At 47.8% G+C, this 22,340-nt stretch overlaps 1 protein-coding gene across 5 annotated transcripts in view; it reads left to right on the top strand.

The window, feature by feature from the left end:
• The first annotated feature begins 1,973 nt into the window (after positions 1-1,973).
• The window catches only part of LOC137430037 (ubiquitin-conjugating enzyme E2 L3), a 114,274-nt gene continuing 93,907 nt past the window's right edge, over positions 1,974-22,340 (top strand). The window contains exon 1 of one of the 5 annotated variants that reach the window (XM_078780234.1): positions 1,974-2,090. In XM_078780234.1, the coding sequence (XP_078636360.1) occupies positions 2,064-2,090 (27 nt within the window). In that variant the 5' untranslated portion in view covers positions 1,974-2,063. Of the gene's footprint in view, positions 2,091-12,454; positions 12,598-22,340 lie in introns of those variants that run through there. The other 4 variants (XM_078780235.1, XM_078780232.1, XM_078780233.1 and 1 more) reach the window with 4 other exon arrangements.

Consider the following 22,340-nt stretch of genomic DNA (forward strand, 5'->3'; position numbering starts at 1 on the left):
AGAACCACTTAAATCTGGGTCCATTAATTGAAACTGCGCGGATCACGTGTACGCAAACCGCTCGGCGTACTCCAACCTCACATGGTTCGTGCAAGGCTTGCTACCTCATTTCCGTGGCGGCGCGAGTACTTAGGTACGAACGAGAATTTGGTCCCGAAACCCTATTTTGTGCTCGCCCGGAAAGGACGTAATAAGTCTCGGTTCCGCCAGACCAGTAAAGACAAGGGGATTAATCCCCCCTTGATAAGGGGAGAAGGCCGGCGAGAGAACCGTAACTATTGGTAGTCAGGAGTTGGGATTTGGAACCTGGGACAAAAAATTTTAGACAAAATTTTGGACACCAATTGTACATATTGGGCGTAACAATTGGTGTCGGGGAGTGGGATTTGGAACCCAACTAAATTTTTTTGGACGAATTCGGTCCGAAATCACGAGCGACCGAAATTTAGTTTTAAAATCCAAAATTAAATTCTTGCCATGGCTAGCCAAAGCGGTCGAATGCCGGTGGGGGTAGAAAATGAGGTAGATGAGGTAGAATCAATAACCCAGGACCCCCGGGAAGAATTGAAAGAAGAGGAGGACATTGATGAGGGGCCGGCAGTAGGGGTAGAAAATGGCGGTACCTCGCACGTGGCGGTGGCAGCCGGGCCCACTGTGCAGACCGGGCTCGACATTGGGTCATACCTAGACCAAATTATGAGGGACATGAAAGAAATGAGGGACGAAGCAAGGTGTAATCAGGGCGAGCTGAAGAATGGCATAAATAAAATACATGGGAAAATGGACATCCAAGAGGAAAAGATGGATGCTCAAAAGAAGCATCTACATCCGTGCCCTTTTGTGGTTTGTTTTCAACGTATCCAATCACGTGACTTGTCACGAAGGGTGCACTAACCGGAAGTTACGTAGTTCCGCGGGCGGCTGTACAAACATTTCGTATTATTTTTCATAAAACTTTATATTGTTAGAAAGATAATTACTTCTAGCTTGTCGGAAAGTTAAAATCTTAAAGATCAGACAAGAATTAAGCGAGTTATGATCAAATAACCTACATCGTTTCCATAATTTCCGGCTGTAGCACGTGCCCTTTTGTGGTTTGTTTTCAACGTATCCAATCACGTGACTGTTGTCGCGAAGGGTGCACTAACCGGAAGTTACGTGGTTCCGCGGGCGGCGTTGGTTTATCTTTTCGTCCATCATAACAATAGGCATATGAGAATGATTTGAGAGGGTTGACGAAGTCATTATCTGCCGAAGCAGTTTCAGGGTTGCAATACTGGACGGACAGGAAGTCAAGGCTGGAATTTGTTCAGGGTGCCGGCGATAGTTCACCTCCTATTCACGAAGGACACCGTGGGATCTTTATTATAAAATCCACCAAACAGCACGCCCATTTTAACGTTCATCCGAGGGATGGCACACGCATCAATGAATGTGAAACACCAGGATGACAGTTTATAGCTGGGTCGGGATTCGAATTCAGGTGAGCCACCTCACGGTGTGCAGTAACGGTCATGACATTAGATTAACAGGGCCGGTCTCGACGATACCTGCCAGCCCGTTTTATGAAGTTGAAGCAGTTAAAAGTTATTTTATCACCTGATTTAATTGAGGGAATTAAAGACACGAGGGCAGGGGTTTTCCCAGTTGTCTGCCAGCTGAGGTGTTGGAGGGAGAATGAATGGAAACTTTGGTGTGGGGAACGTTTGGTGTATCCAAGCAATGGTGATTGGTGAATGAATAAAAAATTTAGGGGACGAAGAAAGGAGAGGTGTAGCAGAAAAATGCACACACGGTGGTATATAAACTAGCTCGTTAATCAGTAGGAATGAATGAAGTTCTTAATATATAACTTTCATTAAGAACATCTTTAAAAACGACAAAGTAAAATAAATTAGCGTGACGTTATGATAGATATTCAAGTTGCACTCTTTTAATAGCGTATCAAACGCAATATCCAAGGAACAACTTCTGCAAACTAACGCGTTGACGTCACGTCGAGCTTTTGCATGAGCACTTCTTCACGTGACAGGAGGTCGACGTCGTTGCAACTCTGAAGAAACATGGCGGCCACACTACGTCTTTCAAAGGTACAAGCACCGAATCGGACGCTTCGGCCAATCTCGTCTACTTTGTTTTCCATTTTCGATTCGTGTCTGTGAAAAAGCGAAATGAAAAATTTCGACCTTATTGTGTTTTTGTTGTCGCGGCGACCTTATTGAGAATACGCTGATACTTTCTATATTTCGTACTAGTTCGGCTGGGCCTCATGAACAGGGCTAGGTATATCCGGCTCGTTTTTTACGATGAAGTACCCATTTTATCGGCATTATCCTTCATGAATCTCAGTTATATGATTGCTGTTGAATTTAAATGCGGAATTATCTTAAAATTACCACACGATGTGTATGACGTAATTGTTTTGTCCGGTTGGATTTCCATGTCTGCGCGAGTTTATTTCGACTTCGACGTCTTCTTGTCTTCGCATGATTCTAAAGCTTCAGATATGTGTCCCTTTGGAGTTTGGTTTAAAAAAAACATGAAGCTGAAACTCGTTTGGTACCACGTGGGAGGTTATGTTTTCACCCCTGTCTGTCTCTGTGTCTGTCTGTCTGTCTGTCTGTCTGTGTCTCTCTCTCTCTCTCTCTCTGTCTGTCTGTCTGTCTGTCTGTCTGTCTGTCTGTCTGTCCATTTGTTTGTGAACAAGATATCAAAAAGTTGTGGACGGATTCTGACGAAATTTGGCAGAGATGTAGCGTATGTGACACTGACAAGGACGAAATGATTAGATTTTGGTGAAGATCCGGATTCGGATCCGGCTACTACAATTTTTTCATTGATTCTTCACCATCTGTAGATAGGGCCAAATGCTATGCATTGCAGGATATCTCAAAAAGTTATGGATGGATTTGGACGAAACTTGGTGGACAGGTTGTGTTCAATGTTGGTGAAGAACCAGATCCGAATCCAGCTCGTAGAATTTTAAAAAGTAATTCTTCACCATTGAGTGATATCTCCAACCAGGTAGAGGTATGCTCTCTACTACCGTTATCTACCTTTGGTAGGTGCCGGTGTACCTACGACAGCAGAGAACAGGGACAACGGAAGATCTTTGGGAGGGAGAGGGCTTGGGGGGAGGAGGCATGGGAAGTATAAAACACATGGACACTGCTGCAACTTCCAGGAAAGAAAAAAGACGGTATTTCAAAAAAAAAAAGTGGATTTTTGGTGAATTTACGGGGGTAGAAAAGATCAAGGTTTTGGATGAGGGAAGATAAGAGATGGTGGTGAACAGCTGTTTTAAAGACCTCGAGGGAGGAGTGGGATTGAAGAGAGTGAGGGAGTTTGTTCCAGAGGCGGGAGTAAAGAGGAATGCCATTCTAGTTCTTGTTTGTGTTGTTACCTCTGCCACAAAAGGTGGATGGAGGTTATGTTTTCACCCCTGTCTGTCTGTCAGTCTTTTTGTTTGTGAACAAGACATCTCACAAAGTTGTGCACGGATTCGGACGAAATTTGGCCGAGAGGTAACGAGGATGAAATGTTTAGATTTTGGTGAAGATCCGAATCCGGCCAGTAGAATTTCTTAATTATTCTTCACCATTGGGAGATAGGGACAAAAACGATACATAGCAGGATATCTAATAAAGTTGTGGATGGATGATTTTTTTTTTTTTTTTTTTTTTTTTTTTTTTTTTTTTTTAAAATAAGCATTCGGAGTAGTTTAATACAAAACTGTTCTGAAGTTTATCAGGGTAAACATATGAGAATATCTACAAAATACAGACTTTAATACATTTTTGATTCTCTGACAATTGAGTTACTGATGAAGTCGCATGCACAACGGTTTCCATTTTAAAATTCAAATCAAACCAGAACCGGAAACCTCAATGTCTTCTGTCTATGAGATGCAACTGTAAAGTAACCCTTCCCCTCGCGTCATTTTTCATGGTTAAGTGTTGATGAAAGTGACGTTTCATGACGTTAACCTTTCGTGACGTTGTGATTCATTTAATTACTTGCTATCGTCAATGTTTGTACGACACTGCAAGATTTTATTTATGACTAGAGCATTGACATGGATCTTGCGAGTTGCTTACGATGCTAAAGGCAAAGCTTAAAAACAGCCTTCCCTGTAGTGCGACAGGAGGGGAAGAGAGGGATCTCAAAGGGGCGATAACCTGGACCACCACAAGGGGCAGTGTGCAAACAAGTCACTTGGATCTTCCCGAGTTCACATGAACACGGGTCGTGGACGGTTGTTTTTGCCTCTGGCTTCAGCAGGACAGAACGATCCAGATTCTGACACCCCTAAGCTATTTTAGTTTCAACCACAAAGGCTGCTCCAATGAGGGTTTTTATGGGCGTAGCCCATCGGGCAGAGCCGTCGAGAACAGTGTTTGTCCGTATGTATGTATGTATGTATGTCCCCTCAAACTTATACCAATCAGAGCTGAGAATCTGGTCACATGACAGGTGATGTGATTACGTCTGATGTCATTACAGCGGTGCTGCAGCTGACTTCATGCACTGCCATTTTGATTTATAGGCCGTTCAGGCCGAACATATCGTCGAACCTGTCATGTATCACAATCGCCATGCTCTACCTTTACGTTTTTCATTCAGTGTGAAACGCAAACAAACTGATTGTTAAAAAGATCATCAAATATCGAAAGCATTTTTTTTTTTTTTCCATTTTTAAACATTTTCATTTTCATTTTTGTTGTCAGCTCACTTCGAGAGCGGCAGGAAAGGTCATTCCTCTTTGGGGTATATAGATTAGTCTCAAGAACATTGGGTGTGTGTTCTACCAAGTTTCTTGTGGAGAGATCGCCAAATGGTTAAAATTAAAGCATTCGAGCAAGCACTCCATTCAAAACCCTTAAGGAACGGCTTTCTTGGCAAGCGCTAGCTAGCTGCTTGGCAAATGAGCACACCTCCAACCCTTGTGGTGTATATAGATTACAGTAAATCTTCGCTCAGTTCTGTAAGTAAAACTTACCTCACGGATGTCGGGATTCCTCCAAATTTCTTTGTTTAATGTTACAAACAGCATTAGCGACTGTTTAAGAAGCTAATCATGTGTGTTTGTGGTTTATAATATTTTACAAGCCTGGCTACGCCACTGTTAGACTTTTGGTCTTGTTTTATTATAGGTCTACTACCTTTGACCTTGGAACTTTGGACTGAAATTGAAACGCCCACATTTTTTGCTCCAGTGTAGTTGTATAACACGATTTATTTTGATATCGTCCTCACCTGTGTTTTTGGTTCTTTCATATTTTCTCCCTCTGTGTTTCAGTGGACGGAGGTTATGTTTTCACCATGGTCTGTTTGTTTATGTGCAGGATATCTCAAAGTTGTGGACAGATTTGGATGGAATTTGGTGGACAAGTTGTGTGTGAGACATGGAGGAAATGATTAGATTTTGATGACTATCTGGATTCAAGTCTGTATACTAGAATTTTAAAGTGATTCGTCACTATTGAGAGATGGGGCTAATAAAGCATATATATTGTTGCGGATCTCAAACGTTGGCCTCCCCCTTATCAAGGGGGGATTAATCCCCTTGTCTTTTATCTAGACGACGCGATCCGGGGCTATGACGGGACGGCGTTAAATAGGGTTGTAAGCCGAATTCTTATTACCTAATTACTAACCGGCCATGAAGCAAGGAAATAACCCCGCCCGAACCACGGTTTTAATGGACACGCTGAGCGATAGCGAGCCCAGATTCGGGCCGTTAACAGGAACTAACCCGATTGGAGCGGTTCCTAATCGTGCCACGTTTACCCAATGGAGAAATCACTAAAACGGTCGAATCAAGAGGAAAAGGAAGAACAATTGATTTATTAATTATTTACACAGGAAGAAGGAGAAGTACAGAATACACAGTGCAGCCTTAATGACAGTCTTAACATATTCCTGGACATGGGCCCGTTCGCACTCAGACTCAGACTCACACGGGGGTTGTAGATGGTCAGGTTGAGGGCCCAACGATGGCGTCCACAGCTCGCTCCGGTCCCCGACTCGTACCACGAAGAAGATGGTAGACGGCAGGCAAGCTCTCCGCGTGTCGTTGGCGCGAATCGGACAATTATATGTGGGGATCGGTAAGCTGGGCTAGCGGTTACTTCGCGGCTCACGGCCGCGTACGTAATAGAATACTGGCGCTTTATATGCGCTCCCAGCCAGCCCAAGCCAAATTCTCAGAGTCCTTGCAATCAATCAGGATAACAGTGCCTCTGTCATGCGCCAATCAATCGTGCGAGTCCTCCTTGCAATGCAATGCGCTCCTAACAAGTCCTTGTACAACTCGTAACGCCAGCCAGTCCTTTACAGCAAAGCGCCTCTCCCAATAGTCCTTCACCATCCTTATCACGCGAGTCCTCCTGAAGGGCTTTGCGTGCGCCGTTATATAGCGCCGCCCAGCGAACCCTCTCAAATGTGCCAGACGTGCACTTACCACGCCCCTTAGGCCATGCCCACTGAGCCCTGGTTGTTTGTTGGGGTCTTACCAGCTCTGCCCTTGATGTCTGCTTGACGTGGCCACACCCCCACCCTTGCGCTCCGCCCCTTTTCCAGGCCCTACCTCGTGGCATTTGGCTGGTTTCAGCATCCTAATGCGAGGGGCAATGGGGCGCGCACCATCCAGTCTGCAACGAGGTCGATTGGAGGGTGGGCCGCAAAATGAACGGGGCCTACTCTTATTTCTTCCTTTACACAACACAGGTATCACTATTGGAAATGGCCTTATCTCACATATACTATGAAATAACTAACGTTCTAAGGTGACCTACGTGTTGCATGTGGACTAACTATGGGGGCAAAACCTTTAACCTTTTAAAATCAAATATGTACACTTCTCAGATCCGCAACACTGCACCCCTCCTTCGCCAGGCTCGTCCCCAAGCCGGACCCACACACCAGTGAGCCCGACCGGTTCTGATGCAAGGGTCAGGACTACTTTTTAATTAGTGTGACACTTAGGTGTAGTTTCCCCTCTACATTTAACCTAACACCCTGAGTGCGACAGTTTTAAACACTAGATATGTCCCACCTACTGCGTTGTGTACTGACTAACTGACCCCCCCCCCCCCCCCCCCCCCACATTTAACCGAATTCCCGAAAGAATTCCCAAACTATACATGAAGCCGGTGGGGAGCATGTTATTTACAAGTCTACTACTCATTTACAATGCTACAAACCAAGGACCTGTTATTTTTGTGGGAGAGAAAAGGAATTTTGAGAAGAGGAAACACAAATGCAATGCACTGCACCAATACACCATACCACCCATATGCACAAAACTAAAAAAAATGCACAAAAAGCACCAAAATGCACAATCATCAAAATGCACAATCATCACATTTCAAAATAATTAATGATGTCTTGTGCTTGCTTGGCTGCTGGGCCGCAACGTCTTCCTGCTTCGTCTTCGGTGTGCTATCGTCAAAACCTAGTCTTCTTGTCCTGACACCAAATATTAATAAAAAGGCGCAACCCGTGTCCGTTTTTATTTTGGCCAGCAGGGCCAACTTAGGTGGTCCGACTGCATGGCATCGAGGCCACTTAAAAACACAGTGGTCCACAGGAGCAAGATAACGCTTGCAGCGATTGTCTGCCCAAGCAAAGGTGCCAGGCCACAGAACGTGTGGTCCATATGGTGTACCGGTGCAGGCAACAGGCAGTAGGGTGCAGCGCAAGAGTGCAGCCGCACGGCTCAGGGCACCTGTACACTCCCCTCAACAAAAGGTATGGGTCCATGGGTGGGGAAGAAAGACAAAGCAGAGGTTAGTGGGGGCAAGGGCGCAAGGGTACACGTAATCACAAGGTAATACAACATGAGGGGCACGGGAGAGCGAGCGGAGAAAGCTCGTCCCTAGCCGTACGTGACCCCCCATGTCAACCTACTCTACCCTTGCCCCTCCCCGTATTTAAAATTTATAAATTCCGTCTCTACCGTCTTGTCTCCCATATCTCACCCTAAACCAAATTCGGCATCCAATCCCTCCCAAGAAGGAAGGGATGGAATAAACACAATGTCTCACCCATGTCATGATGCGTCTTTCATTCCAAACATTTGCAAAAACCCGGTGTGGCGTCATGTCACCTCGGTGAGTGGATGTGTATGGTGCGAAGAGACTTCATCCTAACTATCCTTCTAATTGACATTAACTCTTTAAACTACCCGGGGTCTTGACCTGCCAATCCAATTGGCCTCTTTAAACTATGTGGTTCTAAAAACAATTCCCATTGACCATCCTGTGGTGCCTCCCAAATTTGTGGTCTCACTCCCCCAATTTTTCCTCCTGTGCCCTCGCACAATTTCGGGGCTGGGTCGTGTGGCTCTACCAGCAGGTCCTACTTACCTGCGCACCTCCGCCACTGAAGTCGCCACCCGAGCTTGCCTAGCTCCTGCGACTACCCTAACCTGGGGAAGGCCCTCCTGGCTCTCTCACCCCACTAATGCCCTCTCTGGCATTGGGCTACCCGGGTCCTCTCCTCGGATCCTCGGGCCCCACTGAACACTACACAACTGGCTCGACCTGGCTCCCAGAGCCTACCTGCAGCCTCACCTGGCCGACAGACTACCAGTGGCGGAGTGCCCCAATAACTATACTTACCAATTAAGCCCACACGCCCAGCTATTCCACTCACTCATGCACCCCTCAAAGCAACAACTTGCTACTCCCTGCACCACAGATGTCAATATCCAACAAATTTACCTACTCACTCTACCTAACTTTAAACTACCCTCCCCAGGTATTCGTGAAGGGGTCCATCTTCCTCCATCCACTCCTTCACACCATGCACTCCACCCCACTCATTCCACAATACTCACTCCACACCATTTATTCCACACCGTTCAAGTCATTCGCTCAACACCATTACACACATCCTCTACACCATTCATACACTTTCTCCGTTCTTCCCAGACCATTGCCTCATTTGCTCACTCTCACCACAAAGATTCTCATTCTCAATTCCTCATTTGCGCCTAAAGCGCATCCTCATACTCACACACACAGCATCATCTAACTAACTACTTCCCTCTAATACTGATGCTTTCCCCGTCTTCCCTTATACTCAGCACATCCCTCGTCATTATCATCCATCTAATAGCTCTACGGCCCCTCTACCGGTACAAAAGTCACTACTTACATCTCGGTCTCCTAAAGTCACTTCTAAGTCCCTAACAATTATCCTAGCCCGCCCTCGGCGAGCTTTCACTGCCAAACCCCATAAACTACTGCTCCTTTGCCCCATAAAAACGATGTGAGGGATGGTAGAGCTACCATCCCTCTACACCGGATACCATTTGCCATCACCATTCCCATCAGTCCACTATACTCGAGCCTCTCGGTGCGCCGTAATACATTTTCGTCACAGCTCGGCTTCAAAAAGCCGAGCAATGCATACCGGTGGTCTGTCTCCTGTTGGTTGGGTCCGTCCAGCATTTTCGATTCTGGGAAGGAGGCATACTCGGGCCGAGGTTCCAGGCGCCATCCCGACACGGAGCCTTCCGGTCTCCGGCACGATGACCCAACCTCCCCCGGTCGGAGCACCGCGCTCGCCAGGGGGCGAAGGTCCGACCTGGCCTTCCTCCCCCGGAATCGTGCCGTCCGCCACTTGCGCCACGGCACGGCACCGACCATACAGGGCGGGGCCCGGCCCGGATCGTGCACGGCGCTCCTTGCGAGACCGCCGCGGCAACAATCCCCGCCGGCCCCCGCAGCACACAAAGCGCATCACGCCCCGAGAGCTCGCGTCGGCTGTACGTCGCCCTAAACGCTGCCCCGGTCTGCGTCGATGGTCGAATTGCATTCCCACACCACGCGACCCTTCCCATATTCACACATCCCATACATTCCGTGCATTCAATTACTGCACTCTCTCTCTCCGTGCACTCTTTTCTTACACACTCAGGCGCATACCACTCAGGCGCACTCACGCCGCTCACACACTCCTAGTACACATCCTCACGCACATTCTTGCGCACACTCCTCCGTTACGTACTCCGTAACACTCACAGGTGTGCACTCTATTGCACACCCAATCACCCGCTCTGGTGTGCATGCCCGCACATGCTCTACAACACGCTCCGATGTGCATCCTCACACACTCTCTCCGGCCAACTCACACTGTCGCACTCTTCACACATACACTCCGTTGTGCACTCAGTCACTCTCTGTTTCACAATCTGTTTCACACTCGCGCTTCGGCGCACACCTTTCCCTCACACGCGCGCCATTTACTTCCACACAGCTCACCACGGACCTTCCACAAGCACCCGGGTGACGTCGGGATCCCAAGCGTGCGAAAAATCCTTTCGCGCCAAACACTTTCGCGCCAAACCTTTTCGTGCCATACACAGCCCTACTCACCTTCGGGATTCTTTTCTCCTCTAACCGCATCTGCAAACTTTCATTTTGGTTAGGAAGCACGACATCACAATGTGAATGCAGACTTTGAGTACATTCCATCTTTTCCTCCCGCGATTGATTTTCTAAGTCTGCCGTCTCTTCAGCCCCAATTTCCACTATTTCTTTTATTTCAATTTCTTTTTCCTCGATGAACGCCGGTGCTAATAAAATAAAAATTTCTAATTCGGTGGCCGTCGGCTTTTCCACACCCCGTATCGCGATTTCTACCCCGGTCCACCCGGCTGTGCTTGGCTCAACCTCGCTTTCCCCGCGTTCCTCAAGCCGCGCTGCCTCGTCGCGTACCAATGTGCCCTCTTCGCTCAACTCGCGCCCAATGTCTTCCCCCAATTTTTCCATATCACACCTGGATTCCTCCCTAATTTTTTTCTATGTTCTTTTCTGACTCTGCTATCCGGGCATCCATTTTTTCCTCTTGGATGTCCATTTTTCCAAGTAATTTATTTATTTCATTCTTTTGGGCGTCAATTATTTCCCTGGTGGATTCGTCCCTGTAGGCCCTCATCTCAGCCATAAATTGTGCCTTGAAGGATTGCATATCTATCACCCCCATTTGCGCAGCGGGCACGGCCCTCGTCGCCATGTGCGAGGTGCCGCCATTTTGTTCTTCTGCTACCTGCCCCTCATCAATGTCCTCCATTGCCAACTGTTCCAATTCTTCCCGGGGGTCCTGGGTTGACTCTAATTCCTCCTCTATCTCCTCATTTACCCCCCACGGCATCCGACCGCCTTGGTTATCCATGGCACGATTTTAATTTGGATGTTAATACAATTTTGGCCGCTCATAATTTTGAGTGCGTTAGGCGCACTTCGGGTCAAATCTCACTCCCCGACACCAATTGTTGCGGCCAATATGCACAATTGGTGTCCAAAATTTGGTCTAAAAAATTTAGTCCCAGGTTCCAAATCCCCACTCCTGACTACCAGTTGTTGCGGATCTCAAACGTCGGCCTCCCCCTTATCAAGGGGGGATTAATCCCCTTGTCTTTTATCTAGCCGACGCGATCCGGGGCTATGACGTTACTTCCGGACGGCGTTAAATAGGGTTGTAAGCCGAATTCTTATTACCTAATAATTACTAACACCGGCCATGAAGCAAGGAAATAACCCCGCCCGAACCACGGTTTTAGTGGACACGCCGAGCGATAGCGAGTCGCGATTCGGGCCGTTAATAGGAACTAACCCGATTGGAGCGGTTCCTAATCGTGCCACGTTTACCCAATGGAGAAATCGCTAAAACGGTCGAATCAAGAGCAAAAGGAAGAACAATTGATTTATTAATTATTTACACAGGAAGAAGGAGAAGTACAGAATACACAGCGCAGCCTTAATGACAGTCTTAACTTATCCCTGGACACGGGTCGGTTCGCACTCAGATTCAGACTCACACGGGGGTTGGAGATGGTCGGGTTGAGGGTCCAACGATGGCGTCCACAGCTCGCTCCGGTCCCCGACTCGTACCACGAAGAAGATGGTAGACGGCAGGCAAGCTCTCCGCGTGTCGTTGGCGCGGATCGGACAATTATATGTGGGGATCGGTAAGCTGGGCTAGTGGTTACTTCGCGGCTCACGGCCGCGTACGTAATAGAATACTGGCGCTTTATATGCGCTCCCAGCCAGCCCAAGCCAAATTCTCAATGAGTCCTTGCAATCAATCAGGATAACAGCACCTCTGTCATGCGCCAATCATGCGAGTCCTCCTCGCAATGCAATGCGCTCCCAACAAGTCCTTGTTCAACTCGTAACGCCAGCCAGTCCTTTACAGCAAAGCGCCTCTCCCAATAGTCCTTCACCGTCCTTATCACGTGAGTCCTCCCAAAGGGATTTGCGTGCGCCGTTATATAGCGCCGCCCAGCGAACCCTCTCGAATGTGCCAGACGTGCAGATACCACGCCCCTTAGGCCATGCCCACTGAGCCCTGGTTGGTTGTTGGGGTCTTACCAGCTCTGCCCTTGATGTCTGTTTGATGTGGCCACACCCCCACCCTTGCGCTCCGCCCCTTTTCCAGGCCTTACCTCGTGGCATTTGGCTGGTTTCAGCATCCTAATGCGAGGGGCAATGGGGCGCAGACTGTATGGTGCGCAACGAGGTCGATTGGAGGGTGGGCCGCAAAATGAACGGGGCCTACTCTTATTTCTTCCTTTACACAACGCAGGTATTACTATTGGAAATGGCCTTTTCTCACATACACTATGAAATAACTAACGTTCTAAGGTTACCTACGTGTTGCATGTGGACTAACTATGGGGGCAAAACCTTTAACCTTTATTAATCAAATATGTGCACTTCTCAGAACTGCAACAATATGTATAGCACGATATCTCAAAACTATATCGATGGATTTGGACGAAATTTGCTGGACAGGTTTGGTGTTTGACGATGCCAAATTTATTAGATTTTGGTGAAGATCCAGATCTGGATACGAGATATTTTCAATTTGTAACGTGATTCGTCACCATTCAGAAATACTGACAAAAACGATACATAGCACAATATCTCAAAGTTGTGGACAAGTTATGACAACTTGATGGATGAGTTGGTTAGGTGACAAGAACAAGTTTAATTACATTTTGGTTGAGGAACAAGTTGATGGATAAGATTGTCATGGGGCCCGCAAGGCTAACCCCCGCTCGAGCAGGGAAAATGGCCTTAAAATGCCTGTTGCTGCTGCTGTTGTTGTTGTTGTTGTTGTTGTTGTTGTTGTAGTAGTAGTAGTTGTTGTAGTAGTAGTAGTCCAGATCCAGCCTATCGTTGGGATACAAAACGTAAACTAATCAGCCTGGCAGAGGCCAGAGGGATGCACTCTACCGACTGCTCTTCTAGTCTTTCCCTTTTTCTGCCATCTCCATTGCTGTGAACGTAGCTCGTCGCTCTTTACGAGAGTGTTTCCTCATTTGGGTTCCAATTATAATCTAATTTGAGGAATTATTGGTGTATAACTTCACGAGTTTTGACATCCATGTTTGAGGTTAATCCGATCGACAATACATCTCTGCGAGTTTGATTGTGTTACCTGTTCTAATGTTTTCTATCAGTGACATTTGCCTTCCTTTTCATTTCTTGCTCGCTGTTGGAATCTCATACAATATTTGGCTCTTCCGTCAAACAAAAATCATTTGCTACCAGCACTTGATGCTTTGAAGTGACTGAAAGTATACTTGGCTGACTGCTTTTGCAACTTGTTTTTGTATAATGCAAAGTTGCTGCAAAATGGCATTCCATATACTGCACTTGAACATTCATTTGATTTGAATAGAATATTTTATCAGAAGTCTAAATAATCTGCTTTTTTGTGATGCTGTGTGCCAGATGCTAAATCTTACAAAAGATGCAAATTGATGAATTTTTTTTTTTTTTTTTTGTATACCGAGTCGAGGCTCGTGAAAGAGCTAACATTTATCAAACAAACAAATCAAACAAACAAGCAAACGAAGTATATAAAAAGGGGAGCGGTCGACAAGATTGGGAGAGAAGGGGAGGAAGCACAAAAACACAACATTTGGGAGCAGGGACATCAGGAGATGTGTGGTAGGGAGAGGGCCTGGGGGGAGGCAGGATAGGTATAAAACGCCAGGACACCAAGGACTTCCAGGAAAGAAGTCAAAAGTCACCTCAAAAAAGTGGATTTGGGGTGAAATTAATGGGGGTAGAAAATATCAAGGTTTTGGATTGGGGAAGATAAGAGATGGTGGTGAACAGCCGTTTTAAAGACCTTTTTTTTTGTTTTTTTTGTTTTGTATACTGAATCGAGGCTCGTGAAAGAGCTAACATTTACTTCACAAACAAATCAACCAGACAAACAAAACACACAAAAAGAGGGAGCGGAAAACAAGATGGGGAGAGAAGAGGAAGCAAACAAACACAACATTTGAGAGCAGGGAGATGTGTGGGAAGGGGGGGGGGGGGGTGGAGGGAGAAGTATAAAACCCAAGGACTTCCAGGACAGAAGTTGGTATTTCAAAAAAGTGGAATTGGGGTGAAATTAGCGGGGGTAGAAAAGATCAAGGTTTTGGATGGGGAAGATAAGAGATGGTGGTGAACAGCTGTTTTAAAGACCTGGAGGGTGGAGTGGGATTGAAGAGAGTGAGGGAGTTTGTTCCAGAGGCGGGAGAAAAGAGGAATGAAGGAGTGAAGGTGAGCAGAGAGTCTTGATTTTGGCAGTTTGATCATAAGAGGGTTGCAGGCAGATCTTGTGCGACCTGTAGGAATATTTGCGGGACAGAGCCCAGAGAGAGCGTTTTTTGTTGTTTTTGTTGTTTTTGTTGTTTTTGTTGTTGTTGTTTTTGTTGTTGTTGTTGTTGTTTACTGAATCGAGGCTCGTGAAAGAGCTAACATTTATTTCACAAACAAATCAAACAAAATATACAAAAAGAGGGAGCGGAAGACAAGATGGGGAGAGAAGGGGAAGTGCACAACCACAACATTTGAGAGCAGGGAGAAGTGTGGGAGGGAGAGGGCTTGGGGGCAGGAGGCGTGGGAAGGGGAGGGGGGGGGTGGGGGGGGAGAGGTATAAAACACAAGGGGACCGAAATTAGCGGGGGTAGAAAAGATCAAGGTTTTGGATGGGGGAGGCTAAGAGATGGTGGTGAACAGCTGTTTTAAAGACCTGGAGGGTGGAGTAGGATTGAAGAGAGTGAGGGAGTTTGTTCCAGAGGTGGGAGAAAAGAGGAATGAAGGAGTGAAGGTGAGCAGAAAGTCTTGATTTTGGCAGTTTAACCATAAGAGGGTTGCAGGCAGATCTTGTGCGACCTGTAGGAATATTTGGGGGACAGAGCCCAGAGAGGGCTGGGGGGGCAAGGCCAGAGAGGAGTCTGTAGAAGATGGAAAGACCACCAACCTGCCTGCGGTGAGTGAGTGAGAGGCCCTTGGAGTTAGCCTCATCGCGGGAGATTCCAATGATTCTGAATGCTTTGGTTTCAACAGCGTGAAGACGAGCTAGGTGTGAGGCAGGAGCACCAGCCCAGAGGGGAGAGCAGTATTCCATTGAGCTGCGGATGAAAGCCTTGTATGTGGTGAGGAGCTCAAGTGTGCCAAGGAAGGACTTCGCACGACGGAGGATGCCCAGTCGGCGACTGGCTTTGGAGGCCAGATTTGAAATGTGGTTTTCCCAGGAAAGATCATGGCAGATAGTGAGACCCAAAAGCTTGAGTGACAGAACTTCTTGGAGAGGATTATTCAGAAAGTGGATGGGAGGGTTGTCCAGTCGGTCTTTTCGGAGAGACATCGTAAGAGTGTGAGATTTGTCAGGATTGAAAGACATGTTCCACTTGTTTGCCCGGTCTGTGATTTTGTCCAGGTCTGCAGAGAGTGAGGAGGCAGCAGACTGCCGATCTGAGGGATGAAGAATGGAGCGACAGAGAGTAGAGTCATCAGCAAAGAGATACAGAGGATTTTCAAGAGAGTCAGAGAGATCATTGATGAAGACCAGAAAAAGCACAGGGCCCAGAACACTGCCTTGTGGAACTCCAGCCTGAACAGGAAGAGGAGATGAGAGAAACCCATTCAGGGCCACACGTTGACTACGACTAGAGAGGAAGTCCGCCAGCCATGTGTGGAGATTTCCATGGATACCAAAAGAGGAGAGTTTGGTGAGCAGAGCGAGGTGCCAGACCGTATCGAAGGCACGTGATATGTCAAGGGAGACTGCTCTAATTTCCTGTTTGGCATTGAGGACCTCCATCCATTGTTGAGAAAGCAGAAGCAGCATGTCCAGAGTAGAGTGTCCAGGTCTGAAACCAAATTGATGATCAGAGATCAAGCCATTGGAGAAGAGGAAAGATTTCATATCTGAAGCAATGATGGATTCCATGACTTTGCTGATAATTGGGAGAAGGCTGATTGGTCTGTAGTTGCTGGGATCTGTTTTTGCACCTTTTTTGTGCAAAGTGGTGATGTTGGCAGATTTCCAAGCAGATGGAAGATGACCTTGAGCAAAAGAGAGGGTGAAGAGAGCAGAGAGAGGGAGTGAAAGAGCGGAAGAACAGGATTTTAGGACCCGTGGGCTGATGCCGTCAGGTCCAGTTGCAGAATCCGTGTCGAGGGTTGACAGAAACCTTTCCACCTTGTCAGGAGGAAAGGACACAGAGTCCAGGAGCAGCTGGGTACGACTGGGTACGGTGGGTACAGAGAGGGATGGGTTTGGGACACGAGATTTAGAGGCAAACACAGAGTTGAGGCATTCAGCTTTTTCACGTGCGGAGTCAGCCGTGTGGCCATTTGAGGTGAGGGAGGGAATGGAGGGGGAACAAACACCAGAAACAGATTTGACCAGACGCCACCAGGATTTGGAAGAGGGAGACAGATAAGAGAGTTCGGTCCTGAGAACGGAGAGATATTGTTTCCTGGCTCTCCTGAGGGTAGACACACACTTGTTTCGGGCTTTGTGAAAGGAAATGAGATTTCCTTCCGTTGGATTTGCTTTCCAGGAGACGAAAGCAAGTTGTTTCTCGGCAATAGCCTCACCACAAGATGCCGTGTACCATGGACGGGACGAAGGGTATGACAACAGAAGACGAGATGGGATAAATCTGTGCATGAGAGAGAGCAGTTTGCTTTGGAAGAATTCCCAGGAAGAATTGATGTCAGAGGCAGTAAAAATGGGAGACCAGTCCAGATGATTGATGGCTTCTTGAAGACCGTGCCAGTTGGCCTGAGTGAAATGCCAGACTCGTCGACGCTGAGGAGGCTCTCTGAGAATGGTCAGAGAATGAATGAATGAATTATAGTTTTAAGGCCATTTTCCCTGCTAGAGCGGGGGTTAGCCTTGCGGGCCCCATGACAATCATGGTTCCCTGTTTGAGGCAATGTTTTTATGGCCGGATGCCCTTCCTGACGCCAAAGATGTCCACTTTAACAAGTACATGATCAGAAGAGCCGATTGGAGCAGAAGAAGAGCAGCAGACATTTTCAGGGAAGTTAGTCATAACCAAGTCTAGAAGAGAAGATGCTCTGTTGACTGAAATCCGGGTTGGGAAATTGACAGATTGTGTCAGTCCCAGTGAGTCACAGAAGTCCTTTGCTGAAGAGCCATGGCTGGTGAGAGAGGTACCCACACCCAGCCAACTGGCATGGTGACAGTTGAAATCACCACATATGAGGAAGAGAGAGTTGGGATGGGTAGATATAAGTTGGTCCATATTCTCAGACAGCGAGATGTAGATGGAGTCATCACTGTTTGGTGGACGGTACAACACACATATGAACAAAAGGTGGGAGCGAAGGGGAAGCCGTAGCCAAAGGTATTCCTGGGGGTGAGGTGGAGAGAGGGCAGCGCAGCGCGAGTGAGGAAGAGTTTTTTTTATAAAGATAGCAACCCCACCTCCAGGACGAGGCTCAGGTCTATCATACCGGAGGAGGGAGTAACCTGGGAGAGATACCAAGGAATCGGAGACATCATGAAGGAGGAAAGTTTCTGTTAAGCAGATCACGTCTGGTTTGTCAGAAGCAACCTGTATGGAGAGATCAGACAAGTTTGAGCGAAGGCCCCGGATGTTTGAGGTCCATACTGTTAAGGAAGAGGAAGGGGGAGCATCGGATACAGAACAGGGGGGGGGAGCGGTAGGGTAAGATGTGGAAGAGGAGGAAGAGGTAGGGAGAGCTGTTGAAGGTGTGTCGGAGAATTACAGAATAGCTTGGAGAAAGGGAAGAATGGGGCAGACAAAAGATTTGATGGTGATTGGGAGAGGCGCAGTGAGGTGTTATTTGACGAGGGGGAAGAGCGAGGCAGAAGGTTGAGGGAGATGAAGGTGAAAGTTGGAAGGGGGAAGAAGCGCGGAGGACGCTTTGAGGGGGAGGGGTGAGAGGGGAGTCTAGGAGGGGAGCAGCGAGGGAGAGTCTCGGAGGGGAGGGGTGTGGGGGGAGATTTGAAAGGAATGGGTGATTGGGAAGATTTGGAGGGGTGGGGCAAGGGGGAAGATTTGAAAGAGATGGGTGATGGGGATGATTTGGAGGGGATGGGCAAGGGGGTAGATTTAGAGGGGAGGGGTGATGGGAAATGGGATTTTGGGGTGATGGGATTTTGAAAAATGTACGATTAATGGGAAACGAACATTTATTGCAAAATGAGTTTCTTGAGACATTCGAGTCAAAAATACGTTTGAGGACGCTGGAGGGAGGATGGAGTGCTGGAGAGTTTAGGGAAAGAATGAAAGCTGCACTATAAGAGATGGAATTATTTTTTGGAATGAATGGTTTTTTTTTTTGTTTGTTTTTTTTTTTGTATACAAGATCGAGGCTCGTGAAAGAGCGAACATTAATCACACAGAAAGACAAACAGACACACAAAACAAATAACATCGGGAGCGGTAGACAAGATGGGGAGAGAGAGGGGGAAGGACACAAACACAACATTTGAGAGCAGGGACCGAGAAACATGGAGACATCGAGAGAACTGTGGGAGGGAGAGGGCTTTGGAGGGAAGGCATGGGAAGGGGGGTGGGGGGGTGGGAGAGGTATAAAACGTATGGACACTGCCAAGACTTCCAGGAAAGAAGTTGGAATTTCAAACAAGGTGGATCTGGGGTGAATTAGTGGGGGTAGAAAAGATCAAGGTTTTGGATGGGGGAAGATAAGAGATGGTGGTGAACAGCTGTTTTGAAGACCTGGAGGGAGGAGTGTGATTGAAGTGAGTATGGGAGTTTGTTCCAGAGGCGGGAGAAAAGAGGAATGAAAGAGTGAAGGTGAGCAGAGAGCCGAGATTTCGGCAGTTTAACCATCAGAGGGTGGCTGGCAGATCTTGTGTGACCTGTAGGAATATTTGTGGGGACAGAGCACAGAGAGAGCTGGGGGAGCAAGGCCGGAGAGGAGTCGGTAGAAGACAGAAAGACCACCTACCTGCCTGCGGTGAGTGAGTGAAAGGCCCTCAGAGATAGCTTCATCGCGGGAGATTCCAATGATTCTGAAAGCTTTGGATTCAACAGCGTGACGCCGAGCCAGGTGTGAGGCAGGAGCACCAGCCCATAGGGGAGAACAGTATTCCATTGAGCTGCGGATGAAAGCCTTGTATGTGGTGAGGAGCTCAGGTGTGCCTAGGAAGGACTTCGCACGACGGAGGATGCCCATTCGGCGACTGGCTTTGGAGGCCAGCTTGGAAATGTGGTTTTCCCAAGAAAGATCATGGCAGATGGTGAGACCCAAAAGCTTGAGCGACAGAACTTCTTGGAGAGGATTGTTGAGAAAGTAGATGGGAGGGTTGTCCAGTCGATCTTTTCGGAGAGACATAGTAAGAGTGTGAGATTTGTCAGGATTGAAAGACATGTTCCACATGTTTGACCAGTCTGTGATTTTGTCCAGGTCTTCAGAGAGTGAGGAGGCTGCAGACTGCCGATCTGAGGGAAGAGGAATGGAGCGGCAGAGAGTGGAGTCATCAGCAAAGAGATACAGAGGATTTTCCAGAGAGTCGGAGAGATCATTGATAAAGACCAGAAAAAGCACAGGGCCCAGCACACTGCCTTGGGGAACTCCAGCCTGAACGGGAAGGGGAGATGAGAGAAATCCATTCAGGGCCACACGTTGACTACGACCAGAGAGGAAGTCCGCAAGCCATGCATGGAGATTTCCATGGATACCATAGTAGGAGAGTTTGGTGAGCAGAGCTGGGTGCCAGACCGTATCGAAGGCACGTGATATGTCAAGGGAGACAGCTCTGATTTCCTGTTTGGCATTGAGGACCTCCATCCATTGTTGAGACAGCAGAAGCAGCATGTCCAGAGTAGAGTGACCTGGTCTGAAACCAAATTGATGATCAGAGATCAAGCCATTGGAGAAGAGGAAAGATTTCATATCCGAAGCAATGATGGATTCCATGACTTTGCTGATAATTGGGAGCAGGCTGATTGGTCTGTAGTTGCAAGGATCTGTTTTTGCACCTTTTTTGTGTAAAGCGGTAATGTTTGCTGATTTCCAGGATGCTGGCAGATGACCTTGAGCAAAAGATAGGGTGAAAAGAACAGAGAGAGGGTGAGATAGAGCGGCAGAGCAGGATTTTAGGACCCGTGGGCTGATGCCATCTGGTCCAATTGCAGAATCAGAGTCGAGGTTTGACAAAAACTCCTCCACCTTGTCAGGAGAGAAGGTCACAGAGTCCAGGAGCAGTTTGGTTCGACTGGGAAAGGTGGGAACAGAGAGAGATGGGTTTGGGACTAAGGATTTTGAGGCAAACACAGAGTTGAGGCATTCGGCTTTGTCACGTGCGATGTCAACTGTGTGGCCATTTGAGGTAAGGGAGGGGATGGAGGGGGAACAAACACCAGAAACGGATTTGACCAGACGCCACCAGGATTTGGAGGAAGGAGACAGGTTTGAGAGTTCATTCTTGAGTGAGGAGAGATAGTGCTTCCTGGCACTCCTGAGGGTAGACACACACTTGTTCCGAGCTTGGTGGAAGGAACTGAGATTTCCTTCAGTTGGATTAGCCTTCCAAGAGGCAAAGGCAAGTTGTTTCAGGGCAACTGCCTCACCACAAGATTCAGTGTACCATGGACGGGAGGAAGGGTAAGACAACTGAAGGCGAGATGGGATAAATCTGTGCATGAGAGAGATCAGTTTGCTTTGGAAGAATTCCCAGGAAGAATTGATGTCAGAGGCAGTGGAGATGGGAGACCAATCCAGACGATTGATGGCTGCTTGAAGACCGTCCCAGTCGGCCTGAGTGAAATGCCAGACTCGTCGACGCTGAGGAGGCTCTCTGAGAATGGCCAGAGAGATGTCCACTTTGACAAGCACATGATCAGAAGAACCGATTGGAGCAGAAGAAGAGCAGCAGACATTAGCAGGGAAGTTAGTCATAACCAAGTCTAGAGGAGAAGATACTCCATTGGCTGAGATCCGGGTCGGGAAATTGACAGATTGTGTCAATCCCAGTGAGTCACAGAAGTCCTTTGCTGAGGTGCCATGACTGGTGAGAGAGGAACCCACACCCAACCAGGTGGCATGATGACAATTGAAGTCACCACATATGAGGAAGAGAGAGTTGGGATGAGTGGATAGAAGTTGGTCCATGTTGTCAGACAGTGAAATGTAGATGGAGTCATCACTGTTTGGGGGACGGTACAGAACACATATGAACAAAAGGTGGGAGCGGAGAGGAAGCCGTAGCCAGAGGTACTCCTGGGGGTGAGGAGGAGAGAGGGCAGTGCAAGGAGAGTGAGGAAGAGTTTTTGATAAAGATAGCCACCCCACCACCAGGCCGAGGCTCAGGTCTATCATACCGGAGGAGGGAGTAACCAGGAAGAGATATTAAGGAATCAGAGACATCTTGAAGGAGGAAAGTCTCTGTTAAGCAGATCAAGTCTGGATTGTCAGAAGCAACCTGTATGGAGAGATCAGTCAGGTTTGAGCGAAGGCCCCGGATGTTTGAGGTCCATACCGTTAATGAAGAGAGAGGGGGAGCATCGGGTACAGGACAGGGGAGGGGAGGAGTAGGGGAAGATGAAGGATGAGAGGGGGAGGTAGGGAGAGCAGTTGTTAGTGTGTCAGCGATTGCAGAAGAGTTCCAAGAAAGGGAAGGATGAGGAGGATGAAAGGTTTGAAGGTGAAGGGATGAGGCACAGTGAGGGGTTGTTTGAGGGGGGGGCAGAGGAAAGAAGAAGGTTGGGGGGGTGGAGGTATGAGATAGAAGGGAGACGAAGTGGGGAGGAGGCAGCTTTGAGGAGGAGGGGAGAGGAGGGAGAATTGGAGAGGAATGGTATGGGGGGAGATTTGAATGGGAGGGGTTGGGGGGGAGTTTTGAAGGGGAGGAGTGAGGGGGGAGTTTAGGAGGGGAAGGGCAAGGGGGGAGTTCAGGAGTGGAAGGGCAAGGGGGGAGTTTAGGAGTGTAGGTGCAAGGGGAGGAATTTGGATGGGAGGGGCAAGAGGGGAGTTTAGAAAGTGGATGATTAATGAAAGACGAACATTGAAAAC

This window comes from Myxine glutinosa, chromosome 6, assembly GCF_964187855.1.
Source record: "Myxine glutinosa chromosome 6, kmMyxGlut1.1, whole genome shotgun sequence".
In the NCBI taxonomy this organism is placed as follows: Eukaryota; Metazoa; Chordata; class Myxini; order Myxiniformes; family Myxinidae; genus Myxine; species Myxine glutinosa.